Source organism: Seriola aureovittata, chromosome 20 (genome assembly GCF_021018895.1).
Source record: "Seriola aureovittata isolate HTS-2021-v1 ecotype China chromosome 20, ASM2101889v1, whole genome shotgun sequence".
In the NCBI taxonomy this organism is placed as follows: domain Eukaryota; kingdom Metazoa; phylum Chordata; class Actinopteri; order Carangiformes; family Carangidae; genus Seriola; species Seriola aureovittata.
Genome location: NC_079383.1, coordinates 9,843,767 through 9,866,866, shown reverse-complemented (window position 1 = coordinate 9,866,866; position 23,100 = coordinate 9,843,767). Strand labels below are relative to the sequence as shown.

Genomic DNA, 23,100 nt, shown 5'->3' with positions numbered 1-23,100 from the left:
CACGAAAGCTTTGTGACCCGGTTCCGTGATCTTCAACTGAAAAGGCCGCAGATTACGTTCCTCGTCGACCCATTTAATGCGGAGACGGGCTGTTTGAAAACCCTGCTGGTCACAGATGAGGCTGAGTTGGAGATGATCGATCTTTGTGAAGAGGACCAACTGAAACCTGCTTTGAGAGAACGGACCATTGAATTCTGGAAAAGTTTGCCAATGGAAAAGTACCCAAATGTCAAATGGGCTGCGCTTAAAATATTGTCTATATTTGGATCAACATACATCTGCGAGTCTGTTTTCTCTACCCTGAAACACGTGAAATCAAAGCATCGATCTGTTCTGACAGACATACATGTGAAGGAATTGCTTCGAGTAGCAACAACTGACTATAAACCAGATTTGAAAAGGATTGTTGAGGGCAAGGAATGCCAGAAGTCCCACTAAGCAACATGCATGGTAAGAGAAAAAGTGCTATTATATATTTTATTTTTTTTTGTAGACTGAACATTGAACTGAGAATTTGTTTGTGAGACAGTGCACACAGTGTTCATTGTTGAAAATGACTGGCCTGTGGTCTTACTTCTGTGGGAGTCATTTTTTGTCATTATCATGTTGATGTGTGACATTTACAGTAAATCTGGCTCTTTGCAGTAACACAGTAAAAATTGTGGCTCTTACCCTCTGACTGGTTGGCCACCCCTGCACTAGAGGCTTTAATCTGTTGTTTGAAGAGTAAGGCAACAGAAAAAAAAACACAAACCACTACTCATCACAGCAGGGGATAGGATACTTAATAATCCCAACAGGTGCGTGTGGATGTGTATGTGTTGTTGAGTGGGTGTTCCCCAGTACTTACATACTAACATATGACCACTGATACAGATGTGGACTCATTTTGAAGAGTGTTTCTAGCTTTTTGACACCAAAATATAGAAAGTGACAGGAAATGTTGCAGGAAGGCTGATGGATTAGTAAAGCACCCACAACCCAGGTTACCTGGAGGACAGGAAAACCCTGAGGTGAGAGATTAGCTACAGTATTGCTTAAGTGACACAAAAAAGACATAATTGATAGAAGAACCTTTTCTTTTCTTAATATGGGCCAGATTATGTCAAAAAATAAAAAAGTAATAAAAGTATTTTTAATTAAAGTAGTCAGTGATGACCTACTCAGCATACACACTTACATAACTGACACTGAAATAAAATAAATGATACTGCCTCAACAGTCATACAATATTTTACACAATGATCAGAGTGGAAAATTGTACATATGGTATGCAATGTGTAAAAAGGGACAGAAGCATGCAGTGTTCTTGTCGTATTTGTTATGGATCATTCGCTGTGTCTTTTTCATCTGTCATGCTTATGTCCATTAAACAGATACTTAAAGTTTGCAGTTTGCACAGTTTATGGTCTAAAAATCCAGTCTCCAGTACCCACAAAACCTCTGTATTTATATTATACTGTATAATTAAGCAGGTCTGCAGTAAACAAGACTAGGTCAAAGTGTAATATATGGCTAGACCGCCCATGGTCAAATTTATAAAGTTGTCTGACAAAATCACCAAACACAGATTAAAGACAAAGACTGTTGTTATTTCAGCTGTATTTAGTGTAAAATGATCTCTCAGAGAGAAAGTTCAAAGGCACAGAATATCTTTATTTTGACTCTCACACAGAGCACAGCTTCTGTCTGGGATCCACAATAGTTTAGCCTTTATTTACCTCAACTCCCGAACATAACAGGCTATTATTTCTAACTCCTTCTGTTTGATGTGTATAATTGGTCATAGCAATATTTTAGTACAAAGTCTCAAGTCCCTCAAGTTTCAGACACTCTGTTTGTTTGCCGTGTTAAAGTTACTGCATTACGTGTTAAAATAAACTTAACACTTCTTGTAATCATTTCAAATTAAAAGTCCTCTGGTGCTTCAGTAGGCAGAAACCCTTTATTTTTTAACAGATACACTATATTGCCAAAAGTATTGGCTCACCTGCCTTGACTTGCATATGAACTTAAGTGACATCCCATTCTTAATCCATAGGGTTTAATATGACGTCGGTCCACCCTTTGCAGCTATAACAGCTTTAACTCTTCTGGGAAGGCTTTCCACAAGGTTTAGGAGTGTGTTTATGGGAATTTTTGACCATTCTTCCAGAAGTGCATTTGTGAGGTCACACACTGATGTTGGACGAGAAGGCCTGGCTCTCAATCTCCGCTCTAATTCATCCCAAAGGTGTTCTATCGGGTTGAGGTCAGGACTCTGTGCAGGCCAGTCAAGTTCATCCACACCAAACTCTCTCATCCATGTCTTTATGGACCTTGCTTTGTGCACTGCTGCACAGTCATGTTGGAACAGGATGTCTCCTTTACATCTCAAGGAGAAAGCCCACTCCTTTGAGGACAGCAATGTCCACATCCTAGACAGAGAGGACAGTTGGTTCGAAAGAGGAGTAAAAGATGCCATCTATGTAAAAATAGAGAAACCATCCCTCAACAGGGGAGAAGGTCTCAGACACCACCTATCTCCAATTTACAATACTGCCCTTTCATCCCTTCCCAGGAGACTCAACAATCTAGCCTCCAAGAATAACAACTGTTCACAAGTGGCGAGTGACTCCAACGACTGTCGTTATAACACAATAAGGCACTAACGAAGTCGAAACCAATTTTCCACCAACGACAGTCATGCAAACGACTGTCGTTGACACTTGGAGCACAAAAGGGAACCAGTGACATTATCATCCTTGTGAACGCCCACAAGAGGTTAAATACCTGGGTCTCCACACCAGAAAGTAGGACCAGTCCCAGCCTGGTCAGATGTGTACACGAACTGATGAAGCCTCTTGGATGTGCTTCTCTGCTTCCCAGCAGTTCCCGAGTAGCCAGGAAACCAGACTGGTTCAGTAGACTACCCTTAACAAGAGGTGCAGCATCCGTACATGGTCCAGCCATGTATCAGGCTCATACCCAGTCGTGTTTGAAAAACTAGTTTACTACATGATACTACTAAGTTGGCAACACTGCAGGCTATGAACACCCCCAACTCCAACTCAGTGACGTGGCATTTGCCTGACCAATGGTGACAATATGATCAGTCAGTCAGTCAGTGACATTCCACATTATAGGGCTGGCCCCATTGTTGCAGCCAAAAGAAGAAAGAAAATTGAAAAGCATAATAAAAGGTGTGAGGAAGAGAAATTGAGTATCAAAATAAAGTGGAGGAGCCATACAGTACTATATCAGGTAGATGAAGGAGAAAAACACACTGCATATTGGTAAGGTGGGTGGGGGTAGGGGTGTTGGCAGAAGGAGAGGAGAATGACACAGAGTCAGGGGGCATGTTCCTCTCCCTTCAACTGGTCTGTTGGATAAATATCGACAAAGCTGCTACCCAAAATACATTACTGATGTAACTGAACTTTAGTGTGATGTGTGTGTGATGTGTGTACTACATCAGAGGCCAGACCTCACACACAAACACACACACACTAGGAATGTTCATTTTAATTTTTTTTCTGACTGATAGCCGAGGTTCATTAACTAACTATTAACCATTAACAAACAAGATTAAAATATACTATTTAGAATGGACTAGTGTCTGTAACCCATTAAAAATACCAATACACAAGTGGACTGGTTGAAGGGGACAGAATGCAAGACAGACACACAGGCAGATGAGAAGCTCCTCCAGGCAGATCATCGTACACAATGGTTCTTAACGTCATTGTTGCAGAAGAGGCAATGCCCCACTTATCCAGGAACATAAAAAGCTCTTTGTTATAAATTCATGAGGTTATTTTAAAGATCAGCTCTACGTGTGATTAAAAAACAGCACTGCTCATACAAAAGCTTTCGCCATCATTGCTTTTACAAGACAAGAGGTTATAATACGCCTTCTGAGCAGTGCTACTTCTTTAGGGCAGCCTGGACGCTACAGTGACTCAGTATCATAAAGTGATGAGACAATCCACTCGGGCCAGGGCTAGCTGGTTAGCATGCTATCTTAAGTGGAAGAAAGAAGTGGTAGAAATAGAAGGAAAAGACAGGGATTGCTTTCCATATGGGTGATTAAATGAATGAAGTTTGATGCTGAACTTACAACGTTTCATCTAGAATGGTAATAAACAGCTGTTAAAGGTAACAGTAGCTACGTAGCAAAAAAAAAAAAAACTCAAATATGTGGTTTAAACCTCAAAACAAAATAAACAGGCCACGCCTGCCTCAATCCTCAGCATAGCGGACAGCTTGTTTAGTGGTTTTTATTCAGAAATAGCAACATGTTGACATGCTGTGGAGTTAGTCTGGTGTGAAGTAACGGTGAGAGACGCAGCGGAGAATACCTGCTCAGCTGGTACTGATGTCCAGGATTTTTTAACTGTTTAACTGATGGTATTAATCAGTCAGAATTATTATTGTAGGTTAACACAGCTGACCCACACTCTCTTTCTGTACATCTGATTGGACATAGACAAATGCAAGGACACAAAATTGCCATAATTTGCCATAACTACAAATTTCATTCTTGTCACCTGATCCAAGAAAGCAGAAGGTCATTTTTTTCTTAATTTCTGTTTCTTTTCTTTTTCTTGTCTCCCATTCCCTCTTTTGGCCGTCTCTTCCAACTGTCTCTGCTCCTGTCTCTCCTATCCTCTATTTGCACCTGCAGAATATCTCTTTAGTGACAAATGGCAGCCATGTTGTGGCTGTTTTAGCTGCTCAGTGTGTCTCCTACCATCTGTGTCTGTTTGTCTGACTGAAAATAAGTGAAGTCATCAGATGACACCTTATACCAAATATTTTCCATCTACATTCATAATGTACAGTATGTTAAGTAAGGTGGCCTACCTCATATACAAGCCTTATAAGCCATATAAGTCTTTGAAAATCTCCTTTTATGCCAATTCAAGAGGTGCTTGTTTCATTGATAATTAATAAAATATGATATAATATAAAAATTTTATGAAACTACTAAGCCACTTAAAGCTGTAATTTAGTAATTTCTGGTTTCTAACAGCTAAGAGGGCTATAAGTAAGCCTTTCAGCAGATTATGTATCATGGGAAATCATAGGTTATTGCTTGGAGATATCCAATTTGAAGAAAAGAAAAATTCTGGAGGCAACTATTCAAAATCCTGAAAATAAAGGGAGTGTTTTAGTAATGTCAAGTACTGACCTAAATTACCTGCCACAATTTAAAAAATTATTATCATTTGTTTTGCTTGTGTAGTAATTATTATTTTGTGAGAGTAGCTGACAAATATTTAAATGGCTTCTCTGAATGAGAAGATTTGATGAATAAATAATTAATATAAATATAAATGAATAACCTTCAAAAGCTGTTTATCTCTATTTTCTGAACAATTCAAGACACAACTGTGAGTGAAATTACAGCTGCGTGTCAACCATTTTCATAATAAAAATGTAAAAATTCTCAATAGGTGGACTGCGGTCCGGGTCTGAATCAAGGTGGCATCCTATACAGACCCAGACCTATTAGGTACTTTGGTTGTATAAGTCTGGGCTTTGGCTGAGCCACTCCAGGACGGTCAAAGACTTGACCACTCCAGTGTGGCTGGGGTGCATGTTCAGGTCATTGTTGTGCTAAAAGGTTAACCGTCGCCTCAGTCTCAGGTCTCAGGTAACCCTCCCTCAGTTCTGACCAGCCTCCGTGTCCCTGCTGCTAAGACGGATACTAGACGGATACTCATAGCATGATGCTGCCACCACCATGCTTGATCATAGTGATTATATTAGCCAGGTGATGAGCAGTGGTGTTTGTCAGACACAGTGTTGGAAGTTCTGCCCAAGGGGTTCCATTTTTTGTCTCATTGGACCAGAGAATCCTTTTCTCATGCTCATTTAAATACCATTAGGGAACCTCCAAGTGAGCTGTACCTTTTACTCAAGTGACTTCCATCAAGCCATTCGACCAGATTGATGGAGTGCTGATAGAGTGGTTTAGCTTTCTGCAGAGTACTTCTGCACCCAGGACTTCAACTCCGTCAGTGTAACCATTGAGTTGTTGGTCATCTCCCTGACCTGTGGTTCCAAACTTCTTCAATTTCTTGTCCTGATGTACAGTATACCTTGCCACAATTTTATCACATACAGTTCCTTGGACTTGATGGCTTGGTGTTTGACCTGATATGCAGTGTAAATTGTGGGACCTCACAGATATGTGCCTTTCCGAACTATGTCTGATCATCTCAATTTGCCACAGATAGACTCTAGTTCTAGACATCTCAGAAATAATTGAAGCAAACAAGATGCACCTGATCATCACCTGGTCTTAATACTTTTGTAAAATAAAAAAAAAATAAAAATAAAAAAAACATTATTTCACTTTGTTATTATGGGCTATTTGGTGTAAAGTTGTGAACAAAAATCACCACTCTTCTCTGTACTCTTAAATATATGAAGTTGAATTCCTTTAAACAAATGAATGTTTTGACTACATAAAACTGTACCGTTCCCTGGTCTTGCCCTTCACCTGTCCCTATTAACTGACTGGAATATTGCCTGTGTCAAACAAAGTTAAACAGCCTCCTGACAAAATCATCATGGACATCAATAGGGACAACTAATGGACAATACTGTGAATTTGCCCAAGGGGTGAAAATAATTGGATGCAAAAATTAAATAAATATTTAAAAATATTATGTAGTTTAAAAAAGAATCAATTACGCTACAAGAATTAATGTGTTCTTAACAGTGAGGCACAGGACTGAGAAGTCAATGGGTGGGTGAGGATATGACTGTATCACTGAATTATCACACTCCATCAAGGATTCTTACTGGCCCATTGCATGCTGGGAGGGTTCCCAACACACCTACTGTATCTCATTTAACTGCAATCACATGACCACCGCTAACCCAACCATATGACTGCTGATCATGGTTTCAACATTCCAGGATTAACAAATAAATTCCCAAACTGCCTTAAAAGAATCAAATTAGCTGGATGAGAATTAACAGGATCTTTTTAGCTTGATAACAACATGTTAGCCTGAATTTATTTAGTCACATTTGAAGAACAGGGCCCTAGTCTTTATACAGTATATGCCTCTCAAAATTTATAAAATATTATCTTTTCCTGCTGGTAAGAATACAAACTTTAATTGATTTATATTATATTTCTTACCATTTCTTACCATGTCAATATGTCTGCATATGTTTTGTAGCCTCTGTAACAGAATATAGTTTGTACATAGTCTTCAAGTTTCATACTTGTTGAATAGAAAAAAAACCTGTCACTAGATCCACTCAGGTACTCTATACACTGATCAAAATGGACATTTTTATAATATTTAGCACACAGGTTGAGGAAACTTCAATAGTAAAATCACCACCATTCACTGACTCTCTAAGGAAGGCCATGAAATGTTTATTTTGTTCCCAAACTTTCTTCTACATTGAAATTTTATGAATGCTGACAGATATAAAGAAGATCTGAGAAAAAAGACATCAGTGAAAGTCAAAATGTTCCAAGATGTGCTCCATCATTAATATGACGGTGTTACAGTACATGCACACATCTGAGTTACGACCTCTTAGGGTGATCAGTCATAATACGAAAAAAGGTGGTGTTGAGTTTTAAAACCCCTCAGAAAAAAAAGGGAGGTAGCAGAAGAATTGTTTTCATTCTCAAATGTGACATGCATAATTTTATGATAAACTCTTTTAAGAGAAACACTATTAACATGGAGGAAAAAAATGTAAACATATTAGGTAACAGTTAGTGGTTCAGTGCTTTATTCCGTGGGCTAATATTCTTATTTATCATCACAGTAGAAAATCACAGCAAGGCTATGAGTTTCACACTATCTAGCTTCATTCTAACAAAAGGATCTTTAACCATACTAATATCCTGTATCTGGCTTAGTGATCATCTGTCAAGTTTATTTTTCATTAAAAACTATTTAAGAAATACAGATGAGGGCAAATTTGTGTGTGTGTCTCATTGCAACATAATGCACAAGCTGAATTTTGCCATTGCATGCACGTATGCAAGTGTGTGCATTTGACTATGTGCATGTGAATGCCTGCTTTCATCTAATGTAATGAGAAGTGTTGGTTTTGGCTGGTTGATATCTCATCCCAATTTAATTTGTGTAAATAGTGTTTAGCAACACAGAGGGCTCTGAGCGAGACAATCAAACAGACTGATGAAGGCAGACCAAAGCATCTACTGTCAATACACAGTTGCTCCATTGTTGGATACCTCCATTCAGACCATAATTACACCCATTACAAAAGACATGAACGCTAAGGGTTCTTTCAGAGCTGTGTGGATGAGGGCGTGGGAGTGGAATGAAGTGTGATGTTTTTGTATGTAAGAGTGATTACAATCTTTTGTATGTGTATACTGTGTGTGTGTGTCTGTGTCTTTGTTTGTGTGGGTGTTTAATTGCCTGCATTAGAAGCCAGTTAATATTATTTTTTGAGTTTTGTTTTGTTTTGTTTTGTTTTGTTTTTTTCCCCCAGTTTGCATATTGAACTTTTAGGATTGTGTTTGGATACATCATGCTGGTGTGTTTCTTTGTATTTGTGCTGTATGAGAATTTTACAAATGTGACATCACTTGTCAATCATGTTGCAGTAAAAAACTATTGACCGACTCTACTGAAATTAATTTCGTAACAAAAACATTTGTGAATGTCCTTGCTTGAATGTACTGGTTTATTGATTCTGGGGGTAATATCGGTTGCTGAGGGGTGCATAAAAAAGAAAAGAGGTTTGAGCGCGGCTACATCTACACGTGCCGCTGCCATTGTTTCAGAGTGCTGCTAACCGTAGGGTTTTTTAGAGTGTTCCTAAGGGGATTCCCTCAAAAATTGCTTTTGAGAGACAAACCTATGACTTTGGGATTAATTGAACTTTATTGCCACTATAGACTTGACTCAATAGAAGGCACAGTTTACGATGGAGATTTCAGCAGGCTTTATCATGCTGAACATGAGCTGATTAGTTAATGCATCGCTTGCAGGAAAATGCGAAACAGCCTGAGTTGTTCTGAATGCAAATCATAACAAGGTATTTACTTGGTTCCTGATATACACCTTTTTTGGCTTTCATCATCCAAGTTACAATCATTCTCTTTAAAACAACACTGATCCTAATCAAACACTCACACAACTCTGAAAACACACACACTCACACACACAAACACGGATACAAACCTCGGCTTTGATCTTGTTGTCTCCAAAGCAGAGATGCTGTAGGTAGGCTGCTGCATTGGACTGAACCGATGGGAACTGGTGCTGTAACATCTGGATTACCTCTGGCAGCTCCGGATCTCTCCACCCAAACTCTCTGCAGAGAGGCAGAGACACATTTAGTTTCTCCTGCACTTTAACATAGCATCTCACTGAAACACAGGAGATCAACTGAAACTAGACTTATAAAATCACAAACTCTATTTCCAACATACCCAGACCTACAGATAAGCAAACATTCACTTACATATGTCCAGACAAAGACAAACAGATAGACTGAGAGTATGAATGAAAGAGAGATTCAAATGTCAACCAAAGAGTACTCTTCTTATGGGAGTGAGCTTTGTAAGCTAAGCAACACAGTTGGACAGAAATAATGCAAATCACACACTGAAAAAAATTAGGACCCTATGGATTACAATGGTGAAGGGCAACAACTTATTCCTTTATCATCTTGATGTGAAAAACAAAGCAAGCAAATCAATAAAAATAAAGAGAATTTTGGTAGGACTATGAATTATCACAAACCCAGAAATTGTTCTGAGAAAGCTTAGAAAAGGGGGTAAGGAGCTTGAAGAATTTCACACCACAGGACTACTACTGCCTTCATGCTGTCCGCAGCTTGAGTGGTGTGAGTTATGTTCTATACTTTCTACCATTAGGAGTTTACACTTCTATGAGCACACTGGACAAAGTGAAATAAATGTTTTGTCCTTTGGTAATACCCAGGAAATGCTCTCCATTATTGTATTATCCCCTGTTGATAATTGTTTTGCTCGATTTCCACAAATGATGGAATTATGAGTGTGTGAGGAAGTGTGGGTGAGTGTATGTGTGTATGTGCGCATGAGTGTGTGACTCCACAGTCTAGTCTACTCCAATATTTTTTTCAATAACCACTCTGTAAACTGTTTCTGTTACTTTCTCTCTCCCTGTCCGTGGTTTCAGAAAACTGTCAAATCTCCATGTGATCGGAAAAAAAAAAGATGTTGAAATTTTGTGGTTCCCATCGATTGTGGTGTTTGAGGATTGATTTTGTTGTTTCTGCCTCCATGCTCACTGTTCTGTGCCAAAATGCAGCACATTGTAATCCCCATCAAGGTATCATGAAAAGTGTTTATTTATTTTGCCTCTGAGCTCAGCCACACCAAACAGGAAAATTTGGTAAATATGGGACAATTGACCCGTCTGAGGAGTTAAAATTGATGCGGTAGAGAACTGTGTGTGTGTGTATGTGCGTGAAGTTTTTGCTGCAGAAAATGAAGCCTTGACACCATGCTCTCATCACTGTCAGATCTAGCAGGTCTATGAAACATCTGTGAAAAGCAACGCATTCACGGGGAGTAAACATGGCTCTGAAAGATAAAGCAAGCTCCAGCATGGACGGCTCTTTATCTGCCGAATGATAAGTGTTCATTCAGCCAGAAAGCAGGACTGAAGGAGGGAAGCAGAGGAGAGATAGAGAGAGGGAGGAATAGGGAGGGATTCCCAAGGCATTTAGGGGATTTAGGAGGAGAGACCCTCAAACAACGCTCCTTAAATCACACAGCTAGATACTATCAGGGCAGTTTGTTTATGTGTGTGTGTATGTATGCGTGTGTGTGTGGCAAGATTAAGATAGTATCATGATGTGTGTTTATATGGACACAATTGCCTCTGTGCCTGTTTGCCTCTGTGTGAGTTTGTGTCTGTCAGTGTGTGTTTGTGTGTACGTGTGTGTGTGTGTGTGTGTGCGTGCATGCACTTGCAAGTGTTTTTATATTCATCAGTGTGTACTTCATTATATGAAAGTCTGAGTGTAACTGTGTGTTAATGTGCATGATTGTGTGTGTGTGTGTGTGTGTGTGTGTGTGTGTTTCAGCGTGTCAGTGTGTGTGTGTGTCATCCATCCCCTGCAGCCTCCCAGCTCTGCCAGTGTAGTTAATAGAAAGCAGAGTGATCTGCTGATAAGATAAGCATCATGGCTCGCCATTAATTAAAAACCCCTGGTCGAGAGAGAGAGACAGTGAGAGGAACAGAGCAGGAGAGAGAAACAGAGGAAGAATGAGAATGAGGAAGGAAAGCTGAGGAAATAACCAGAGCAGTTGGAGGAAACTAAGGGTATATTGGGCAAAAAGAAGCTGGTTGGAGATGTAAAAATAAAAAAAGAGATAGGAAAAGTGGAAAACAACACTCAGATGAAATGCCAGTCATGTCAACACAGGTACTAATGAGAGCTAGAGCCCTAGTAGACGCACCGCCAGGTGATAAGCCAATGATGTGAAACAGTGGGATGCAAACAGAGAGGAATACAGTCTGTAAATGACAGAACTAATCAAAGTGGCAGTGCCAAAAAAACTGCAGGATTCCCACTAAATACCTACACAGCTTTTGCTGCCATTTATATGCCATATTCTTTATGTTACTTTAGGTTATTATATAATGCTTTGAGTGGTAATAAAAGCCACACAGAACAATTTGTTGACTTTATTTTTTTATAACACATCTATGGGTATGAGAATAAATTGGGTGGCACTGCTGCTGCACTGAGCTCTGTGTTCCTGGTTACACTAGTTACTTTATTTTCAAATCCACAATTTCTTGAGGCATGCAGGGGCGTGATGCAGCGAGATACTTTAAATGGAAACACTGGGTATGGAAGGAGAGCGGTCTGACATACTGAGAATAAAGTCAGGTAGCAAGGGAGTTGGTGTTAGAGGGGTGGTGGAGGCAGAGACAGTGATATGAATGGGACAGGGGAAAGGACTGTTGAGTGATGGTACAGATTTGATGCAAGCACACAGACATACATGCAGGGAAGAGAGGCAAAATGTGAGAGAAGAGTACAACATAGGAAAATACAAGGATTATCAAAGGATTTCTTTCTTTTCATAAAACTTATGATTGTCTCTTTTCATGTTCAGGACCCATGAGACATCTGAACTTCTATTGAAATCCCAACATGACCACTGACATAGAGTACACACAAGTTGATACATAGAGTATATGTACAAACACACAGCAAGAAAACAAAGCTAATCTAATCTGAAAAAGCACAGATTGGATACACACACACACACACAAGTAATGCTCTGATTTGATCAGTGCTGACTTTCACACAGATTGGTTGATTGTTGCTGTGAATAATTCCAGTTCCTCTGCCTGGTAGAGGAAGGTTGAAGGTAAGGGGAAGGGAAGTTACAGCAATAAATTTCCCTATGTTACATAATTCATTGTCATGTTCCCTGTATCCCTGAACTCAAATGGACATAATGGCATTGGCAAAGTTTTGATGGGTGAATTATGTAATGGAACATGTGATACATAACAACAAAGCTTAAAAAAAATGAAGATGACTAAATCCAACTAACTTGGGTCACAATGGATTATTTATAACTGCCACCAGCATACAATACATTACAGTAATTCAGCAGAGTAAAAACACACACAATGTAATTGGCCAAATGGGGAGTTGGTCTTGGTAATGAGACCGTCCCTCAAGTGGAGTTACAAAATGTCAAATCCACATCTGTATGAACATTGATATCAAGTGGTGAAAAGCAAGGAATGGACCTTGTCATCTCATTTCGGCTGGTGCTGGTGATATCTCTCTCTTGCTTTGCATTGCAATAAAGATCTTCTACTTGTACAGTGTCATTTAAATACCTCAATTTCATATTGTTCCACAGGCTTAACACAGATTAAGGTTCTGGGTTTTGTTACTCTTGAATAAGCAGAAATCCTGCTGGAGTGCCCTGGAGCAGCAGAGTGAATCCCTTCAAGCTTCAGTATACTTTCATGCTGTAGCTGACCCTGAAGAAAAATATTTTCATCATATCAAACCCAAACTTGATACTATTTAGGCCAGCTTTTTTAACTAAGAGTCCTTTAACGTAATATATTTGAATTTTGTAATTGTACCCAAACACTACGTATTGAAGGGATATGTTATTTCTGCTACTGTATGCATTGTATGATTAAAAGGGTGAATCAGCCTTAAACTATATGAACTATGTGAACATTGTAACATTGTCTGCCGTTTGAGATTGCAGAATGCCGTACAAGGACAGAGAGGACGAGGAAGTACGATGATATCATGCTTAGATGGCAGGATGTGCAGTTAAGATGCTGGGTTCGGTCGGGCTGTGTGAGAAGAGGGGGAGTGATATTGTTATACAAAGAATGTGAGAATGTGTATAAGAGTGAGTGACTGAAACAAGGGGGGGCTGCACCCTGCTTAGACAGGCGAGAGGAGAGCAGTGTGAGTCCAGAGCTCTGTAAGCAATCTCAAACTTCTATGCTTGGCTATACTTTTAATAAATTAGACGTGTTGAACTTTAAATCTGTGTCCTGCATATACTTCATCAAACGAACACGCATTCAGGAAAAAAAAAAAAAAAAAGATACAATGTTTGGCTGTGTTGTAAATAGATTTATGAGCTTCTCTTATTCTGTTGCAATTCTATAAGGTTGGCCACTCAAGTCATGTTTCCTGCCTTCAGTGGCAAACATTAACTCACATAACATTCTTATTAGTATCAACATTAGTATGGTCAAATCAGTTTTAAAAGGTCCTGTAGTGTAGTATTTTCAATCATTTTCTATCTTCACAATCTTATATGGTGCATGACTATATATTTTGAAAACTCAAGGGTTTATGAAGTGGGTCTCCTAGACCAATACATCTGGAGTGACAACTCCACACAGGAAGCCTGTCCCACTGGCCCTGATGTGATTGGACAAGGCCTGTCATGTCTGTTAGCCCATCGGAGGGTCAAGAATGGACAGACTGGCAGTGTGCATACAAAAGCAGATGCTAATTAGGTTGTGGCCTGGTGGGGGGGGTTTCCTGTGTCTTGCCTGCCACACAACAGTTAAAAGGGAAAGGGGTTAGCCCCTAAATTTGGGACAACTTTGCCCCTGGAGCAGTCTCCCCTGTGCTCCCTGACTATGGTCTGGGAGCTGAGGCAGAAAAAGTTAACAAGACTTACATGCATGCTATTCTTGCCATCACCACAACCGTAACCATGTGTTTATTATAACCAAGACAACAAAGGCCATCTCAATTTCAATGTCCCATATTGTAGTTTTCCATGTCTTTTCCATGACTGTGAAATAATTTGTTTTCTCCGAGTGTTTATCTCAAATCTGCTAAATTTTCATTTGATCTTTATCACAGACTCTTAGTAGTGTTTTGTTTTATGAGTTACACTAGGACTTAAAACCAGCTATTATTGTAACTGTGTGTGTGGACTGCAAACTTGCTCACTCACAATCAAGGGATGATAAAAGTCAGAACCACCAAAAAAAGGGTAAGCTGCTTGGCGGCTTTGTCTACGCAAAGGACACATCTTTTCTATAGGACGCATCATTTCTTTCATTCACTCCTCTCACTGAGAATGATGTTTCAAAACCTCTGACCGGTAGTCGTCCTACGACATGTGCATTCAACCCTATTCCCACAAACCTTCCCCAAGCCATATCTCCCACCATTGTGCCAGTAATCACATGATAAATGCTTCACTATAGCTTTGGGAACATTTCCAGCTGCATTCTTGACCAGTCTCATTACTTCCATTCTTATCTAAGTTTATCGAAACTCCAAGCAGGTCTCAGAATTCCTCTCACAGAATGACCACCATGATCCAAATCAGCTGGCTTTAATGGCACACTTTTAAAATATTGGCTAACAATGACCATGATCTTTCTCTAACCATAACCAAATCTTTGAATTCCAAAAACATATCAATACATATATGGTTGGGCCAAGAATTTCAGATGTATCTCAACTTGTTTATAATTTCTCAGGAAGAATAAAAAAAGCACTATTTACACACTATTTAAATCTACCTGGGTAGGAGTATTTAATGTCTACCACAATGGAGTTTCTGTGTTTCCTGGCCCTTAAGAACTTAAGCATTATTGCATGTTTTGCACATGCTCTTCCCTTTTGCTAAAGATGTTTCTGTGTGGAGCTCTGTCACAGCTGATAGAACTTACAAATCTCAGCCAGAGTACTGGGATCAATGAAAGGTGGGGAAAGAGAGAAGGTGATGCTTGCAATAGCATGACAGACAAATGGAGAGATAGAGATGGTTGGATGGAGCCTGGGATGAAACCCATCCAGAAATAAATAGAGCTCAAAAAAAAAAAAAAAACCTGCAGTGAGTCAGCTGCAATGAAAACACCTAATCTTCTGTTACCATTCTCCTGCTTCTTACTCACTGCTCTCCATTTAGTGATGGGAAAATGGAAATTACTCTGAGAGAGAAGAAAACAAGAAGCCATGAATAAAAGCAACAGAATATGCTGCAGAGACTGCAAAAGAGAGAAATTATGAATGGAAAGGACAGAGGAAGAGTAGCTCACCTCTCTTCTCTAGCTCATCATATCAGTGTGAGACCTCACATATGACTTTCTCCCTTTTCTTTTCCTCCTTTGTTTTCATATACCACCATCCCTGTTTTTCACTCTCTGACTCTCTCTTTCTTGGATGAGTCTGGAGTTTTTCCACCCAGAGGCTTTGCAACAACAACACAGAGTAAGAGAAAAATCAATATGCTTTCTCTATGGCATTTTCCAGCTGGGAATAAGGGGCTCAGGAGGTTGAATAAAAGTGAACAAAGGACTGAATGAGAAGAATGAAAGGTGTTGAATGAATGAGAGTGACTTACACTGAATGGGACACAGACAGATGATGGTGGGAAAAGAGCTGGTAATGAAATATACTGTATGTCATTAGAAGCAGGTTTTAAGCTAACTTGAGCGGCTCAAATATAAATTTAGTTTACATCATTATATGTACTATTCTAAATTATATATATGTTGGTATTTAGTAGTATCATTATAGTTATTGTAATATATGCTTGTCCACTCTTTAACTATGTTAAAGATGTAGAAATTAAAATACTTACAGGTTACAATTATTAATGAAAAACTATTGAAGCTGATTGGAAAAATTATTAACTTAAAATAATTAACTTACTATTATGATTCATTAGTAGTGTTGGGTCTGAGCTCTATTAGTAACTGGAAATCATTAGTACTCGGACTCACACGGGCGGCACCATTATGTTAACAGTACTCTACCTCATGAGCTGGACACCAAATGTGTTAGATTTCGGTTGTTTATCAATTTATTGGCTATCACAAATTAAGGAAATATTAATATTAAAAATATTAATATTAAATAATATCTTTAAAATGAATTAAAGTTCACGGGGCACCAGCCTAAACTAATAGGCAAAATAGCCAATATGGTTTTAGTCTCAATTTATTACCATTAATCTGGAACTCTGATTAACCATTAGCTTACTAACTATTACCAAATTACCAAATCAATAGTAAGTTACGGTTGAAGGATTGGAATTCTACCGAGTAGAGGTTGGCAATATTCACGCTTGTGCAACATTAAAGACACCAGTAGTTATACTTAAAAGGCATTTATTTACAATGGAGCAGAGTAAAGTACAATGTCTAATCTAGCATATACAGGTGTGTGTGTGTGTGTGTGTGTGTGTGTGTGTGTGTGTGTGTGTGTGTGTCTGTGGGGACACAGACAAAGGCAAGATGGCCGACTCAAAGTGGTCACTGTGACCACATGACCTGAACAAAGAAGACTACAAACATGGCGGTAAACAAAGAAACTACTAAAATGGCCGCTGAGACCACCTAGTGTGTGTGAGAGGGGAGGTGTGAGTTTCTTTGTTAGCCTAGCTCATGTAATCTAAAGGTACCAGGTTAGAGGGGGAAGGTTAGCTTCATGCAGGTTCTAGGACTGAGACGTACTGCTATGTGTGTGAACATACGAGTACTCGATTAACTGTATGACTGACCACGACCTAAGCAAACATTACAACAACAAGACATCAATCAACAAGTACATTAACAAGTTAAGACTTCTGCTGATTAGCTATGCTGTGCTATGCTGTGCTGGGAGAGGTTAGGCCCAGTCCATTAACGTTACCCAATCCTTGGAACAAGCAAAGAGATCCTTTCCAGTGTTTTGTAAAGTCCAGTGAGTTGGGGGGTTTCCTGGTGGAGTAAAGTCCTGTCTGGCTGTGTTGCTTGCCGTTATCTCCTTTGTTCTCCTCACAGAGTTAGCTGTTCCAAGCTAACTGTGCTACGGCTCCTGTTGCTTGGAAAATCAGCTAGCCTTGTGTCGTAGCTGCTGATTCTGAAGAGGATTTGGTTCACTCACAGTTAATCCGAAGCAGGTCGCTGTTGTTGAGGAGAAGAGTGGTTGCAGGCTGCTGTGAGCAGGCCGGCGAGGGAGAGCTGGTTTCTCAGGTAGCAGAGCTGACCTGGGCTGGGGCCTTGTTGCCCTTTGAAGAACCGAGAGGAGAGGGCTGGAGCTGCTCTCCAGAGCAAGCCAAGAAGGGAAGAGAGAGAGAAGGGGTCTAGAAGACTGGTTTTGTTTGGTGACACCCTTGGGGGTCACATGTCACACGCTGGCCATGGCTGGCCAGTAAGGTCCGTGGGGGGAAGGGTCATCCCCAGGTGTGAACGGTGAGGAACTGTGGAGTGTGAGTTCCTTTGTCCAGTGGAGCAAAGAAACATTTGGTCTATTGAATGATTGAGTCCCAACAGTAGGAAAGTGCACTTGACCTCAAGTTGTGAGTTAGTTATGGGGAGAAATTATGCAAAAAGTACCAAATCCAAAGGAGAATTCACATACTGTGGAAAGATGATATTTTGATTTTTTTTATCTTTGAATGTTCCTGTTCTTTCACTGTATCACTCTCCATTGAACTGCTCTACTGCCCAAATACTTCAGCAATTTACAGCAGTTTATGAACACTGGTCCCTGCTACTCTTTGCCCTTTTGATAATTTGCTTTGGATAAGTGTGTCTACTATTAAATTGCAGAAAATGTCTTTTAAGAGTATGTGTGTGTGCGTGTGTGTATGTGTGTGTGGCTGGCATGGGTGGGGTAGTGAAGGGGAACATTGGTGTGCAGTGCCATGGAGCGCTTTGCCAGCATAAGGGAAACAAGAATGCAGGCGCTAGTCCTTGCAATTAGCTGAACACACAAAATCGGACGCCTAATTGAATATGGTATTAAGCTGACAGACAGGTGTTCATTTAACTATACACCCTGCAAAGGGCGTGCACACATGCACATACACAGTCAATTGAATGCATACACACACTAGAGTTAAGCAAAGGCACACACACTGACATGTACATAAACATTCAATAAAGACAACACATAACAAAACAAGCACACACCATTGCATATTGCACATGTATTAAAAACACACAAACATACACTTGCATATCTAGAGTCAAAAATACACACATATTCACACAACTATTATCCCATATTTGCTGATCAGTAATTTTCAGCCCGGTGGCACTATTCCCCCGTTACACAGTGCAATTACTGGATGTTTACACAGCCAAACAATAGACCAGTGAAACATACACTCAGTCAAACATTCATTAGATGGGCTAATAGAAGCCGGGGTGACCTAGACCATTACAATGTATCACACACCACCATCATTAAGATTGAGCTGTGTATTGTACTGTATCCAAAGCAGGAATACGGTATAATATTGTACCCTCACAACATCTATCCAACAGAAAGACAGTTTGGTTTGAGTAAGAGATACTGTGTAATAGAATAGACTTTATCAAGTTGCTACCCTCATTGGGAATGATTTGTTTATCCTAACCTTGTCCAAAATAGCAAAAAAGCCATAGTTAAACATTACTGTCTGTACACAGGAGGAGATGATGGCTGATTATAATGGCTTTCATTATTTTCCTATTTGTATCAAACATCCAAATCCACAACAAGGCAAAGCAGAAAATAAGTGGACCTCAACAGGGAACTCCAGTTGTGCTCCATTCATGACAAATGGTCATGACATCAGTGAACCACCATCAGCAGAATGCCCACCAACAATGTCCACTAAGACTGAGAAGAACCACTCTAACTTCAGCCGCGTTACAGCACAAGTGAACAAATTGACCAATCAAATCCCCATCCACTACACTCAGTCAATCAAAGTGCAGGCAGATGATTAAGTTGCTGGATGAAGGAGAGAGCTTGCTATAAAATTACTGCCCCATTGTCTCTTGATTTGCAATCTGAGATGCAATCATGTGAATGAGTCTGCTCGAGCCTCTAAATGACAAACAAGAAAGGTGAGCTATTTTTACCACGATGATACTAATGAGGATGATAGCCTATGCATGTATGCATGCGTGTGTGTGTGTGTGTGTGTGTGTGTGTGTGTGTGTGTGTGTGTGTGTGAATCATGTCAATCTGCTCAAGCATTTAAATGACGTAAAGGAAAGGTGAGCTATTTTTATGCTAATGCTAATGAGGATGCTAGCCTATGCATCAGTGTACATGATGTGACCAACAAATTCACCTTCATGCCTCACCCCTAATGAAGGTGCCACACTGTCAGTTTGTGTGCCAATGTACATCATGTAACCACAAATTATTCTGCCATGTGAATCAAACACTGATAAGGTCAAGCTGGATATTAGCACTATGTATGTGTGTGCGGGTCGGTGCATGTGCACATGTGTGTAATGCATTCGTCAACCATTAGATTCACATTACAAAGCCAGACATTTACTATGAAGGTCAGAGACCAGCCACACAGACATTTTTGCTTCCTCTGCTACTTCGACACACCTGTGAATTCCTTCCAAATGCCCACACACACTCTACTAAACTTCGATTACATAAACACGAACACACACACACACACACACAAGATGTCAATGACCTGAACTATTATTGCTCTGAGCTTCCTATTTCCAAGACAGTTTTCCACGTATTGCATGTTTGTTCTTTTATTGTTTTTTAAATTGTTTTTCATTTATTTTCACTTATTACCTGTTGTAAAGCACTTTGGTACGCCGAAAGGATTGTTGTAAAGGGCTGTATAAATAAAGTACATTTACATTTACATTTACATTTGTGTTTGTGTGTGTGTTTGTGTGTGTATGTTTTGGCTGGACCACAACAGCGGGGCCAGCCCTATAATCTGGAATGTCAATGATTGACTGACTGGCAGACTGAGTGCTGATATTTCCACCAGTGGTCAGCGGAGTATCAAGCCGCAGTCTCGAGAATCGGAGGAGCGATTCCAATACACTGAGACTCACCTCCATTATGGCAAATAAACTACTTTCATTACATGTGTCATTATTATTAAAGGAGGCAGAGGAATAACTAAACATAAGACACACTGAGCAGAGAGAGAGAGAGAGTAGGAGAGAGGGAGGGTGAGGCAGAGGTAAGTGGTGACATAGCTTCATACTAACGGCTATGACCAATTATACATAGGCGGTCAAGCCATATATTAGGTTTTGAACTACTCTTGTTTTTTTCAGATTATTTAGCTTTAGCTGCTTTAGCTGATTCATTTGCTTTAACATTTTGATTGCCTTATTTACTACTTAAGTTTCACAGTTTTACTAATTTGACTTATTTTTACCATGTATTGGTATTTTGATCTACAGTAGCTCCCTTCGTTTATTTGGTCCCTTGAATTTTTTGTTCATTTTTAGAGGGTTCTACCTCAATGTATTTCCAAGTTGTAATAAAGGTTGAATTAAATGTGTGTGTGTATGTGTGTTTGTGCTTTATGTGTGTGAATTTGTTTGTGCAAGGTCAGTCCATTTTATGGATGCGTTGTAAGGACCACATGGAGATCAAACACTATATAAGATGGTACCAAAAATGTAATCACTGCAAAGTGTTTGACAGTGCATTTGTCTTTGATTGTCAGTGGACCATAAAATGAACAGGCACTGGGCACAGATGCCTTAAAAGCTTCCCACTGATACTAACAATTTGTCAGGGACATGCACTTTTTATTACAAACACAATAACCTCACAAGAGACTCTGGTTTAGGGGCTTGACTCATTGGATTCAATGGGGTAATTCAGTAATTTATCCTTGTCTATGATTTAAGGGCTGAATTTGCCCTTTTGAAGTTATTTATACTTTGGGGTAATTATCATAAACTTGTTGTATTGTCAAACCCTAGTTCTAGGTCTGCTTTTGCTGAAATTTTTCCAAACCTGCATTTACCATCCAAACAACTCAAGTGAAAAATAGGCAGCTGTGCAGCTCTTACTTATCTAACTGAAAATGCTTCCATAATTCACTGTGATTTGCCTCTGCCCAGGCATTACAGGGTAATTTTGAACTTAGCTTACAGTCCACCTTGAGGTGACTAAATTCTCCTTGGGCACTGTGTGATTCTGGGTGTGTGTATATTAATATTTCAGTATTACCTTGTGTGCAGCCTGTTTGTGAGATGTATGCAATCAGCGAGCTGACGCAAGAGGGAAGAAAAACTAATAAACCAGTGATTAGCTTATGCACCTGCTATTCTCATTAGTTCACACCGGGGCAATAATGCAGCACAGAGAAATAGAAGCATTACAGTATTTGCTAAAAGCTCTGCAATACAATACAAAGAACACGCTGATAATAATGCTGACTATGGAGATGATGACATAATGAGTAAGAAGATGGTAGTGATAAAATATGAATAAAACAACAAAACATGATGTAAAATGAATAATTAAGGCAATTGAGTGCTATTCTTTGACTACTGCAACTTTGCACAGGACATAACAGTGTATGGAAGCAGACGATGAGAGGAGAAAGTGCAGGGATAAGAATGACTATAATAATAATGATGTGATTGTGATACTGCTGATTATTATGTGGATGGTCATGATATGTGTTATATCTCTGACACAGAAAAAGTAACAGGGAATGCACGCTCATAAAAATGCAATCTCATGATTATGGCAAGCTGCATTTAAATATTTGACATTTCTCATGTTAGAATGTGGGTCATACAGACACACACACATAAATACAATCTTCAAAAAGAGATTGAGTGAGACAAAAAGCCATACATTTCTAAATTGATTGGGATGGAGGCTGGACAGATACAAGGAATAGAAACATCACATGCTTTCTATGATGGCTGGGGTCATACAATGCACAGTACAGACTATATTCACACTGGGTCCACTGAACATAAAGTAAAATTAAAAAATCTTACAGCAATATGTAAACAACATCTACTTGACAGCTGTGATCTTTTATTTTCCACCTTTTTATTCAGTTTGGCTTGAGATTGGAGTTTATTTGCTGCCTGATATTCACTGAGTAACAATTCAATGATACAAATGGCTGCATTCTCTTAAATGGCATAATTTGGTAAGGAAACTTTTATTTTCCACGTTCACCCATCCTTGCAAAATGATTGCAAGCACAAAAGCACAAGATGGAATATAAGTTAAATTATTGCCTATACAGCTCTGACCAACCCTGTGCCCTAGGAATGACATTTCTATACAACAAACTCTAACAGCAAATTGTCGGAAACATAATCTCAGAGGGAATGTATTTTTTGACTCAATAAGCACTACATTTTTTCTAACTGCAGCAGAGTTGCCAGGAAGTGGTTGGGGTGAATAGTAGGCATACAAAGCACATAACTGTCAAACCAGAGACTGGGGTTCACATATAGAGTCCTGACAGGCAAGAATTTCATGGTTATTAAGATTTGTATGTATGTATCAAATATCTGTGGTTAATACTGTTATGTTCCATTTACATTGAGAGCATAGCAACTGAATTAGTTCTCATTTTCCTTTGAACATAATATTGATCAATCCTGATGTAAATATACAGTTTACGTTTCACAAGATTCATACCTTGGCACTGACAAATGGAATTTCAAGAGTACAAAACCAGTGAAGTGATTCTGGCAAATACACAAAAGGTACGAAATGTACACAAGGGGAGAGCAAACACGATCATGCATGAATGCACATTGCAGTGTGTGCCATTGCCTGCAACACACACACACACACACACGCACACACACACACACACACACACACACA

The 23,100-nt window shown here is 39.4% G+C and overlaps 1 protein-coding gene across 1 annotated transcript in view; it reads right to left on the bottom strand.

The window, feature by feature from the left end:
- The window catches only part of ctnnd2a (catenin (cadherin-associated protein), delta 2a), a 278,083-nt gene that overhangs the window by 82,937 nt on the left and 172,046 nt on the right, over window positions 1-23,100 (bottom strand). Inside the window, exon 13 of the mRNA XM_056364392.1 lies at window positions 9,180-9,312. Coding sequence (XP_056220367.1) covers window positions 9,180-9,312 — 133 coding nt within the window. The remainder of the gene's footprint in view (window positions 1-9,179; window positions 9,313-23,100) is intronic.